Below are 11995 nucleotides of genomic sequence, written 5' to 3' on the forward strand. Positions count from 1 at the left end.
TTGGCAAACAGTTTTCATAGACTAGCTAGTAGCAGTTTTATTAACAAAGGTTTGTACACAAAATAAGCAATTTGCATAGAGGTAGGCAGGTGTACAACAGGGTACATATTTTTATAATAACCATCTCAGAGAAATATTTTACAGGTGAGATTTTAATGACAGCAACAAAAACCGATTATAAACATCATGGACTATCATCGACAGATTTATCTAAACATCTTCAATTTAATGGTACTTACTCAAACCATTTTCTTCTTTACGGCGCTTCAATTCAGCAGCAGTTTCTCGATCGTTCACAGTGTGATCCTGAGACGAAAGATTTGAAAGCAATTATCGCCTTGTACAGGCCTTCACGCGAGCTCCCTAACACCAAGTACTTGTGTGTGCCGTCCCTTGAATGGACGTTGAACTCGGTGTACCCTCTGCCGACATTAGTTGGTGGACTTAAAAGATCAAAGATGGTGTCCTTTGTGAAGAGGAGATGAACTAACGCTGTCACCATGAACAAATTACGAATTCCTGTACGAACCTACAGGGCGATGCATCGGCGGCACAGCCACGCCCTCAGCTAATGATGTTACCATACAGCCTTGTGCTGCATACGAGAGAAGAGCACTCCAAAAAAATACACAGTTCTGCTTATTCGTACCCGTTTGCGCTCCTTCTTCTCTTTGTCGTGAGTGTGTGAGCGCAAGTGAGTATGCTCTGCAGTCGAATCTTGTTCCTGCTTGTCACCACAGTGCATCGAACGGCCACTGGCCTGTTGAGGGCTGTGACGCTATTGCGGATGGAGGAGGAAGTAGCGGGGATGAGAAAGGTTGGGGTAAAGGAGGAGAGGAAAAGGGGAATGGCAAACATCAGATGCATGATGGGAATTTAGAGCAGAAAGGTGTATGAACACTTGGCGAAAACGAAAAGCTTTTCAATTGGAATCTTAAAATAAAATTCTCATCAAACGTTTGGCCTAAACCTTGTGTTCAAAACTAAATAAGTAAATAGAAGAGGGCAGGGGGAAAACAAACATGGACATGGAAACCTATGGCATGAAAAGGGCCCTTTTTCACTCCCCACTCCCTCCCTCATTCACAACACTCCCGTCACTTTCGCCACCACCTGCGTCTGTGCGAGTCACAAACAGGTACAGAGTGATCGAGGTCTCATGGTTCAGGCATCACTAATGAAGTTTGAAAGGTATGTTAATGTGAAATAGCGAAAAGCGAATTTTGAAAGGGGATAGTAATGGTGAAGCACAATTTGGGATACGATTGGTTCATTGTAAAAGAGTGGGTGCAGCATATCTGCAACACCACCTTCATTGACTATATATATATATTTTAAAAGCAAACAACATAGTCAAGTTAAACAAAATTAAACAACAAAACAACAAAAGCAAAACAAATGAAGTCAAGGAACCACCTTTAGAGGCCATTTTCCCCTGTAGCGCAGTGGTTGGCCTTTTTTGGGCACTGTGGTCCCCCCCCTTTTTTTTTTTTCCCAGTGTGTACCCTGGTTTAGAATAGGTACACCGTATCACTGCGTGTCGTAAGAGGCGACAAAGAGGGTTGGCGTCAGGAAGGGCATCCGGCCATAAAAACATTGCCTCAAAAAGAGAACCATGACAATTACAACTACACATGGGCAGGGTACAGCCCGAAGTGGAGATCGGTTTCTGAGGTTTGGGACATGGAATGTAGGGACAATGACAGGGAGATCAGAAGTGGTGGAAGTATTGGTCAGAAGAAGCGTGGACATATGTTGTGTGCAAGAGACGAGATGGAAGGGAAGTGGTGTGAGAATGGTGAAGGGTAGGCAGGGACAGAAATACAAGTTTGTGTGGCAAGGGTGCCCGGAGGGCGTGAATGGTGTTGGTGTCCTGTTTTCTGAGGAGTTTGTAGACAGTGTGGTGAGAGTGACGAGTGAGTGATAGGTTGATGATGATGAAAATGATGATTGGAAAGCTCTTGGTGAACGTCATCTCGGGATATGCGCCGCAGGTTGGTCGGGGCGATGAAGAGAAGGACAAGTTCTGGTGTGCGATCGAGAAGCTGATGGAAAACGTGAAAGATGAGGAAGTTGTTGTGGTAGGAGGAGACCTAAATGGACATGTGGGAAGGAGTATGGACGGTTTTGAGGGAGTTCATGGGGGTTACGGATATGGTGTGAGGAATGGAGAAGGTGAAAGGATTTTGGAGTTTGCTGATGGAGCTGATTTGTAATACTCAGTTCCAGAAAGTGGATAATAAGCTTGTTACAATGTTACATACACGTCAGGTGGGTTGACGACAATCGTTGACTACCTGATGGAGCGTAGGCGAGATAGGGGGCACCTCCGGGACACAAAGGTGATCCCGGGGGAGGAGGCTGTTACACAGCACCACTTGGTTGTCTGCGACATAAGGGTGAAAGGTGCGAGGAGAGCTCAGCGGGTGAAGTACCAACAGAGAATGAAGGTGTGGAGGTTGAAAGAGGTGACAGTAAGGGAGGCATTAAAAGAGAGGCTGAGTAGGGTGGAGGATGATGTGGTTGAGCTTGAAGGTGGTTGGATGTCAATGAAAGATAGTCTGTTGGGAGCCGTTGGTGAGGTATGTGGATGGACAAAAGGACCACCAAGGCACTCGGAAACATGGTGGTGGGATGATGAAGTTGGAAAGAGGATTGATGAGAAGAGGAAGAAGTTCAAGGAGTGGCAGAAGGCGAAGGGTACGGGAGTAGAAACAGCAGAGCATGAAAGTTATAAGGCAGCCAAGAAGGCTGCAAAAAAAGAGGTAGCAAAGGCGCAGGAGGCATGTAGGAAAATGTTCGGAGAACGCTTGGATTCGGAAGAGGGTCAGAGAGCGGTATTCAGGATTGCAAAGCAGATAGCGAAAGAGAGGTGTGATGTGATGGGGGTGAGTTGCTTGAAGGATGAAGTGGGACAAATTGTTGTGGACCCTGATGGAATTAAAGGAAGATGGAAAAGATATATGGAAATGCTGTTGAATACAGAGAATGAATGGGATGGCAACATAGAGAGTAACCCAGTTTTAGGACCGGCAGAGAAGATAACTGAGTAGGAAGTTGAGGAAGCGATAAAAGCAATGAAGAGTAGAAAAGCGGGAGGGCCAACGGGAGTTGTGGGAGATATGTTGAAGGCAGCAGGAAGTTGGGGTGTGAAGAGAATGACAGAGATCTGTAATCTGGTGGTGAAAGAAGGCCGCATTCCAGTGGATTGGGAACTGAGTACCCTCGTCGCTCTATGCAAGGGGAAAGGTGACCCTCTGGAGTGTGGCTCGTACCGAGCGATAATGTAATTGGAGCATGGAATGAAGGTATTGGAAAGGGTGTTGGAGAGGAGGATAAGGAAGAAGGTGAAGATCGACTAAATGCAGTTTGGATTTATGCCAGGAAGAGGAACGACAGACGCACTCTTTATTGTGAGGCAGTTGCAGGAGAAGAACATGGAGAAGACGAAGTTGTTTCTTGGGTTTGTTGATCTGGAGAAAGCATTAGATATGGTTCCACGTGAAGTAGTGACATGGGCATTGAGGAAGTTAGGAGTGGAGGAATGGTTGATCAGAGTAGTAATGGCTGTTGTGAAATAAACCAAGTCCACAACTATAGGTAGGTTTAATCTCAATCAGATATTTAGCATCATCCTGCAAAATACAATCATGCAATAGATATCAGGATCTTGGCATCAAATAGGGAGGATCGATTATATTAGTCAATGCAAGCAAGCCTAGAATACATGTGCGAGTACGTACCGTTCAGGACTACATGTCATAGTAAAATGTCACAGGAGTGGCTCCGCGTCGCGGATGTCCGAGGTCTTCTAGACGCCCCTCTGCGGTTTAAGTGGGCATCACTCCTGGGTTCAACTTTGATATACATTTTCACTACATTCTCCCCGCCGTTAGAACTAAACTGCCGCTAGGCAGGAATCAAGCGTGCGTCAGCATTAATTGATTGGGGACGTCATTCCGTGTCAGTCGGTCCATCCGTAGCGGTCAGGGTGGCGAATTACTCTGCCAGCACGGGTCCGGAAACTACCGGGTACGGCCTCCCCAAGCCCAGAGTCCCCTGCATCGGAGTAGCCGCTGGAGGCAGGTGTCGGAGGGGGCATCTCAGGGCCTTCATGCAGGGGTGTATTTGACGAAGGAAGGGACGGCAGATGTTCCATAGAGGAAGCTTCGGGGGAGTCCATAGACTCGTAGATCGGTTCGTCGATATCCCCATAAGGGTCGATGACCCCACATGGGGCGAGTTGGCGTACGGAGACAGTGGACTCGCGTCCATCTGCCGTCATCACACGAGCATGCTCGGGATTAGCCTGGAGTACCTGCACCTTATCCACTAAGGGGTCGTACTTGCTTGTGCGAACCGCACGTTTGAGATAGGCCGGCCCCGGCTCAGCGAGCCAACTGGGTAAAGATCGGATACTACCCGAGCTTCTAGGGTGGTGGAACAGTCTCTCGTGAGGAGTCTGGTTGGTGGCCGTACATAGTAGAGCCCTGATCGAGTTCAGCGCCGCAGGTAGCGACCAAGCCCATTTATCGAGGCCACGGCCGAGGGTCCTGAGACTTAGCATGACGGCCCTCCATATAATCCCATTGAAGCGTTCGACCTGCCTATTCGCCTGGAGCCTGTACGGTGTGGTGTAACTCGAAGCGACATTATTTTGGAGCAAGTAACCCCTCACGTCCTGGGACAGGAACACCGCACCCAGATCGGTATGCACGTAGGCCGGATACCCGAACATAGAAAACAAATTCTGCAGGCACCGTATGACCGTGGCAGCCGTCATATCCACGCACGTGTAAGCAAAGGGGAATCGCGAGTACTCATCTACGACAGTGAGCAGATAACGAGAGTTACTCGACACCGGCAGCGGCGCTTTGAAATCCATTGCCAATCTCTCCCACGGTCTAGTAGCCCTAACCAGCATCCCCATGGGAGGGTTGTAAAAACGCAGTTTGATTTCCGCACATATAGCGCAGTCGCGGCAGATCCGGCGGATGTCCTCAATCGAGTACGGCAGATTACCACTACGCACAAAATGAGCAAATCGCGTCACCCCAGGATGACACATAGTGCCGTGCAAAGCGCGCAGACCCTCCAGAGTAACGATACCCGTGCACGTAGCCAGCCTCGATAAGGCGTCGGCGACCAGGTTATCCTTCCCTGGGCGATATTTGATGGTGTAGCAGAAGTCGGCGAGTTCGATACGCCAGCGAGTGATTTTCTCATTCTTAATGCGTTGAGCATGTAGGGTGTCGTACATGAACGCGACGCTTTGTTGGTCCGTGATGATTTGGAAGCATCGCCCGAGTAAGTACGGTCGCCATCGCCGAATCGACTCAACGATGGCGTACGCTTCCTTTTCGACAGACGAATGCCTCCGCTCAGCGGAGGTGAGAGTCCGCAAAAAGAAAGCCACCGGGCGCCCCCCCCTGGGAGAGTCGCCGCCGCTATCGCATGATCCGAGGCATCACTTTCTAAGACGAAAGATTCGCTCTCGTCGATCGTCGCCACAGCGGCGCCAGCGATGTCGGCCTTAAGGCCCCCGAAGGCTGCCAGGGCGGCTGGGCCCATGGGGAACGTGTCGCAGGCCACAAGGGGGCGGAGCTTCGCAGAGAAATTTTGCACCCACTTCGAATAGTGGGTGAACAGCCCGAGAGCGCGCTTCAGCGAAGCTCGATCGCTAGGCGGAGCCATATCGAGCAAAGGTCGCAGACGCTCCTTATCGGGAGAGACAGAGCCATGGGTCACGGTGTACCCCAGAAGATCTATCGTGCGTCGAGAGTAACGACACTTAGCCTCATTCATGGTTAGGCGATACCTCTGCGCGACCTCGAGGAAGCGCTTCAGATTAGCAGCATGATGCCCCTGGTCATACCCACAAACCGTAAGATTGTCCAGATATACAAAGACATCTGTCAAGTTCTCCTTAGTAACGAGGTCGTCCATAGCCCTCTGAAAACAGGCGACCCTGTTCGTCACCCCAAAAGGTAATCGGGTGAACTGGTATAACCTTTGACCCGATTCAAAGGCGGTATCGATGCGATCAGCCCTAGAGATGGGGATCTGATGATACGCACTACGCAGATCGAGAGTGCTGTAGACTGAGTACTGGGCCACCTGTCGTACCAGCGCGTCCATCCCCGGTAGGGGGTAGGCGTCCAGCTGTGTAAAGCGATTAACCGTCTGTGAATAGTCGATTACCATGCGTCGGCGGTGGGCTTCACTTCGCACCACTAAGACCTGGGCCCACCACGGCGACCGGCTAGGTTCTATGATACCCTCCTTTAAGAGCTGGGCCGTTTCTTCCGCAATGAATTGCGCGTCCGCTCGTGAGTAGCGCCGTGATTTCACCGCTACAGGAGTGCAGTCAGTGGTCAGGTTGGGGAACAGCGAAAGAGGCTCAATTTCCATTTTCGCTAGTGCACACACAGCAAGCATGTCAGTCCCACCGAATTCCATTTCCAAACGTCCATGCCACTTAAGAAAATCGTGTCCTAACAGAATGTCGGCACATAAAGCAGGCAAGACCATGAGATGTACATCTGGAAACATGCGTCCCTTTATCACAAGTTTCAATCGACATTCCCCTTTTGTGCTGAGCCGAAGGCCCTGGGAGGCCATGAAGATCCGTCGTGTTGTCCCGAGGACCGGCCACCCATGTTGACGCACCAGTCGTTGATCGATAAAACTATCCGTAGACCCCGTGTCGACTAAAGCCCGCACAAAAATGCCTTCGACCATGAGTGGAATAATGGCCTGAGCAAGGCCGGAAGATCCGGCAGGTATTGAGCCATCCGGGCTAAAAGATCGCGCCTCGCGTGTGGAGCCCACGCCGGCTGCAGTTTTCCGGTCGTTTGAGCGGCCTCCGGAGGGCCCTCGTGTCAAAGGCATAGTTGGAGCTTCAGGAGCTTGCAGTCCGTACGAGCAGCCGTCAGAGGGCGCTCGTGTCACGCGAGAAGGATCGCAGCCATCTGTAGTTTCACGTGCTGAGGCAAGAGCGTGTAGTTCATACGAGCTGCCGTCAGAGTGCGCTCGTGTCACGTGCATCGTTTGCGTCAAAGCGGGAGCTTGTCGTTTGTTTGAGTTGCCTTCGGAGGGCGTTCGGATTCCAGTCAAGGACGGTCGCTCTGCGGTCGGTCGTGTTAGCGCCATTTGTTTTGGCGGCCCGATGTATCTCACCAAGGTCAAGCGTGCAGCCAGGGGCCCACGAGGAGGAGGACCGCTCATCAAAGTCGGGTGAGGCGCCCCGCTCTGTGCTCGGTCCGTTGGCTCGGCGATAAGCCCATTCAAGGTCGCGCGAGTTCGTGTGCCCCGTGCGGTCTTCCGACAGACTTTTGCAAAATGTCCTTTAGTCGAACACAAATGGCATATTGCTTCCTGCGCCGGACACGCTGACCTGGGATGCTGTCGGTTGCCACAGAAGTAACACGTTGCATTTCGTACAGGCCTTGGCCTGGCCGCCGTGGCTGCCGCCAGGCCGGAATCCGAGTCCACTCGGGATCGGCCAGGGGCTCTGCTAGCGTGGTCGAGTCCGCTCCCGTATCCTCGGCGGTAGCCCTCTCCGGTCGCGCGAGTTGAGAAGTCCCCGCGACGACCCGTGTGTGGTCATAGGCGGTGGATTGTTCCCGGGCCTCAGTGTAGACGTGAGCCACCCGTAGAGCCTCCGTGAACGTCAGGTCGGCTGTCTCCAAAAGTCTGAGCCTGAGAGCAGGAGAGCCAATCCCAGAGACGAAAGCGTCTCGGACAAGATCGTCCTGGACTTGCTCGTGAGTGCGGACCTCTTGAGTACTATCCGCTAGTAGTTGTCGTAGCTCCTGGGCGAAGCAATCGATCGACTCAGTGGGCTGTTGCCACCGCGATGAGAGCAGATACCTGGTGTATACCACGCTCCGTTTCTTAATGTAAATACGCTTTAGCTCCGCCACAGTGGCATCGTACGTCGTACAGCGTCCAATGCTCCGGTAGACGTGGTGGTCCACTTTAGTCTGCAGAACGTCCAGTTTCGTTTCCGCAGTGGGAACGGTCTCCTGGGCTTTGAACTGGTTCTCCAGTGTCCTGAGCCAGTGAGCTAACTCCGAGCCAGAATCCGCAGCTTGAGGGTCAGCGCTGAAGATCGGTACATGGATCATCCTGTGTCCCGCCATTTCCGTAGATCTTGATCGAGATTAAGTGTTGTGAAATAAACCAAGTCCACAACTTTGTCCCATAGGTAGGTTTAATCTCAATCAGATCTTTAGCATCATCCTGCAAAATACAATCATGCAATAGATATCAGGATCTTGGCATCAAATAGGGAGGATCGATTATATTAGTCAATGCAAGCAAGCCTAGAATACATGTGCGAGTACGTACCGTTCAGGACTACATGTCATAGTAAAATGTCACAGGATTGGCTCCGCGTCGCGGATGTCCGAGGTCTTATTGACGCCCCTCTGCAGTTTAAGTGGGCATCACTCCTGGGTTCAACTTTGATATACATTTTCACTACAATGGCAATGTACAAAAGAGCGCGCACAGCTGTAAGGACAAAGGACGGGAACAGTGGTGAGTTTGAGGTGAAGGTGGGAGTGCATCAGGGGTCGGTACTAAGTCCACTACTATTTGTAGCTGTGATGGAGGTGCTGGCTCAGAACGTAAACGAGGGTTTACCGTGGGAGTTGTTGTGTGCAGATGATCTGGTGTTGATTGCGGAAAGTATGGATGGACTGAAGGAAAAGATGAACACGTGGAAGGAATGTATGGAGACAAAAGGTCTGAAGGTGAATATCGGAAAGACGAAGGTGATGGCAAGTGGCAAAGCATGTGGTGAGGTGGAAAGAACTGGGAAGTGGCCATGTGCTGTGTGCAGGAAGGGTGTCGGAGTGAACTCCATTCAATGTACAATGTGCGCTGAGTGGGTTCATCAAAAATGTAGTGGTCTGAGAGGGTCAGTAACAAGTGTGGCAGCTACATTCAAATGTAAGGTGTGCACAGAGGGAGCTGCAGATGGAGGAAATGTTGAGTTGGATCTTGGAGACAGCATGAAGCTGGAAGGTGTGAAAACATTTTGTTACCTCGGAGACATGCTGAATGGAGAAGGTGGATCAGACTCGGCAATGGTTGCTAGAGTGAGATGTGCATGGAAGACGTTTCAGGAACTGAGTGGCATGCTGACGAGGAGGGGAGTGTCGTTGAAGCTGAAGGGAAAGGTGTATGCTGCATGTGTGAGAAGTGTTATGATTTATGGGAGCGAGAAATGGGTAATGAACGTAGAGCAGCAACGAAGGCTGGAAAGGGTGGAAATGCGAATGGTTCGGTGGATGTGCTGAGTATCGTTGAGAGAGAGGAAGACAAATGATGAATTGCAAAAGATGATGGGAATAGAGCCTGTGATGGATGCTGTGAAGAGGAACAGGTTGAGATGGTTTGGTTATGTGTTGAGGAAGGATGAAAGTGACTGGTTGAGAAGAGTGATGGAAATGAATGTAGAAGGAAGTAGAGGACGGGGAAGACCGAGAAAGACTTGGCTAAAGATGGTGGAAGAAGAAATGCGGGCAAGGGGGTTAACAAGGAGAGATGCAGAAAATAGGGCAAAATGGAGAAGATTGTCATGGGGACCGCAAGGCTAACCCCCGCTCTCGCAGGGAAAATGGCCTTAAAATGCATGTTGTTGTTGTTTTGTGGTCCCCTTTTTGAAGCAATGTTTTACAGCCGGATGCCCTTCCTGCCGCCAACCCTTTTAGTCGCCTCTTGCGACACACAGGGAATTACCAGTGAACTGGTACTCAATTTGCTGACCTCGGAAGGAGGACAGGCTGAGTTAACCACCCTGGCGTTAATTCAGCGATTGATCGGGATTCGAGCCCAGGATCCTAGGATCCCAAGCCGGCACACTAACCGCTAAGCCAAGGTGGGTATAATTAGGGTAAGGCACTAAAATATCAGGGTACTGTGCCCTGCTATTTAACATCAGTGTTCTTCTTCGTTTGTATACAGCACAAGGCTGTGGGATAGTATCTTTGTCTGAGGACGTGGCTGTGGCGTTTATGGAGTTCTCTCAACTGGTTAAGGCAGGAATTTGTAATTTGTTCAGGGTGCTGGCGATAGCTCGCCTATTCTTCTCTTCGCAAAGGATACTGTGGGATCTTTTACATCCAACAGCGAATGCTGGCAGATCGGAGGCCAGTTTAACGTCCATCCGAGGGATGGCACACACATTGGTGAATCATCCTGCCTGTGAAACACCGGGATGACAGTTTATAGCTGGGTCGGGATTCAAACGCAGGCTAGACAGCTTCGAGGAGAGCGTGCTTACCTCTTGGCCATCCTGTCAGCTCATTTTACACTGGTGAGATCGTGTATAATTATGTGGAAAACCATAGCTCTGACCTTTGGTTTGTGACACACAAAAACACAAATGGAGTTCCTGTATTTCCCCAAGGTTGAACATGTGTAATAGATTTTACTGACAAAGCAGAATATCATTTTTTTTAAAGCCAGTTAATGATTGACCCCTGCTAGTTTCCAACAATTTTCAATCATCATTCTCAACAAAATATATAATATGTGAAGGAGACAAAAAAAGTAACAAAATGACCAGCGTGCAACGATTGCTGTTGTGTTCAGACCTTGCTGACAATGTCCCTGTTGTCGCCCGTGCCGTCCTGAATCGGGGGAGTGAGGGAGAAGAACAAGTAAGGAGAAGACTTCTCTTGAAGCTGGAAGTCTGTGGTGCAGGGCCAGCGGCAGAAACCTCCAACCTGCAGCTCACACTTTCTCGGAAGTCACTGCAGCGCATTTAACATCCGTGCTGTAAGGATCGGTGGTCTACTTCTTCCCCATTCCCGGTTTAGCTACTCACACCCCTGCACCACCTCATTATTGAGTCACTAAGCAGTGAAATTGCTCGAGCCCAAATACATTTCATTTAGCGAGAAATACATTGGCTCATCCGATTCTTTTCTGTTTTATTGTGGCAAACCCATTGCAAGAATTGCAAATGTGGCTCACAATAGTTGCGTAGTCCTTACGGACAACTGCATCATGGTGGAAATTCAGTCAAAGCAACCAGAGGGCGAAATGAATATCAAAAATATCAGTCATGGAAAAGGTCTAAAAAGGGGAATAGAGGACGACAAACTTCAAGCATTAATAATCGAAAACAAATACATGATAGCAGGGACATTTAAAGCTGGGATGGAACTTTTACAAAGAAAAATGATGGAAGAAAAGTAATATAAAATAAAACGTGCCACGCTTAAGTCAGCCACACGTTGATAGCCAGAGAGTCGTCTTAAGCCTCCTTGAAAATATCTTCACTTTGCAGAGTTGCCTCCAGAAAACACGGGGCCTGCTTCAAGAAACTTACACTAAGGACCACTGCAAGGGGGGGGGGGGGGGGGGGGGACCAGAGGAAATGGGGAGAGCAAGTGGACCATGGATAGCAGAACATCAGCAGAGGCGCCGCCACGTTGGTTGAGGCCTAACGGGTTTCTTGGAGAAGACCCGAGCTGCTCCTTGGGTTTGTGCAGGTATAGTAAGATAAGGTGGGGAAGAAGAAAGAGGCAGCAAGTGGAATCACCATCCACTCCCAGCTGTGTTGTGCCGAGCGAGGCGTCAGAAGTGCCGACTTGGAGAAACGCCGAGCCGGCTCACCACACTCGCCCTGTGGCTCGCTATATCCCGTGCAGAAGGCCCATTCGAACATATTAGCAGGACAAAATAGACAGGTGGGAAGTCTGGGTAGACCACTGCGTGTTCATCTTCTCTGCTCCAGGCTTCGATGTTGTGGCAGTAACTCCACCATGTCTTGTCACCTTTACCCGTTTTCCTCGTGGATTGTGTCTCCCGATCTTGCATTTCAGCCGATCAAACAGAAATGGACTGGGACACACCAAAGTGTAAGGAAGGCACTTAAAACAGTGCACGCCATTTGATCTTCTCAAAAAATAGACTTGTCTTCTTTCCATATTTACAAAAGGGTATATAGATTAAAAGATGCTACCAGGAGGACCAT

At 49.9% G+C, this 11995-nt stretch overlaps 2 protein-coding genes across 8 annotated transcripts in view; both read right to left on the bottom strand.

The window, feature by feature from the left end:
* THOC2 (THO complex subunit 2) overlaps positions 1–11995 on the bottom strand; it is a 131224-nt gene that overhangs the window by 3127 nt on the left and 116102 nt on the right. For 5 of the 7 annotated variants that reach the window (XM_068132157.2, XM_068132159.2, XM_068132156.2 and 2 more), the window contains 3 exons: positions 10608–10643; positions 650–778; positions 240–306 (listed from right to left, as the gene is read on the bottom strand). In XM_068132157.2, the coding sequence (XP_067988258.2) occupies positions 240–306; positions 650–778; positions 10608–10643 (232 nt within the window). Of the gene's footprint in view, positions 1–239; positions 307–649; positions 779–10607; positions 10767–11995 lie in introns of those variants that run through there. The other 2 variants (XM_068132158.2, XM_078766120.1) reach the window with 2 other exon arrangements.
* On the bottom strand, positions 7287–8464 carry LOC144888377 (uncharacterized). The gene is made up of 2 exons (XM_078766124.1): positions 8353–8464; positions 7287–8244 (listed from the first exon to the last, which is right to left on the bottom strand). Exon 2 carries the CDS (start codon positions 8142–8144, stop codon positions 7287–7289), a length of 858 nt encoding a protein of 285 aa, XP_078622250.1. The 5' UTR covers positions 8145–8244; positions 8353–8464.

This window comes from Myxine glutinosa, chromosome 12 (genome assembly GCF_964187855.1).
Source record: "Myxine glutinosa chromosome 12, kmMyxGlut1.1, whole genome shotgun sequence".
NCBI classification, from domain to species: Eukaryota; Metazoa; Chordata; class Myxini; order Myxiniformes; family Myxinidae; genus Myxine; species Myxine glutinosa.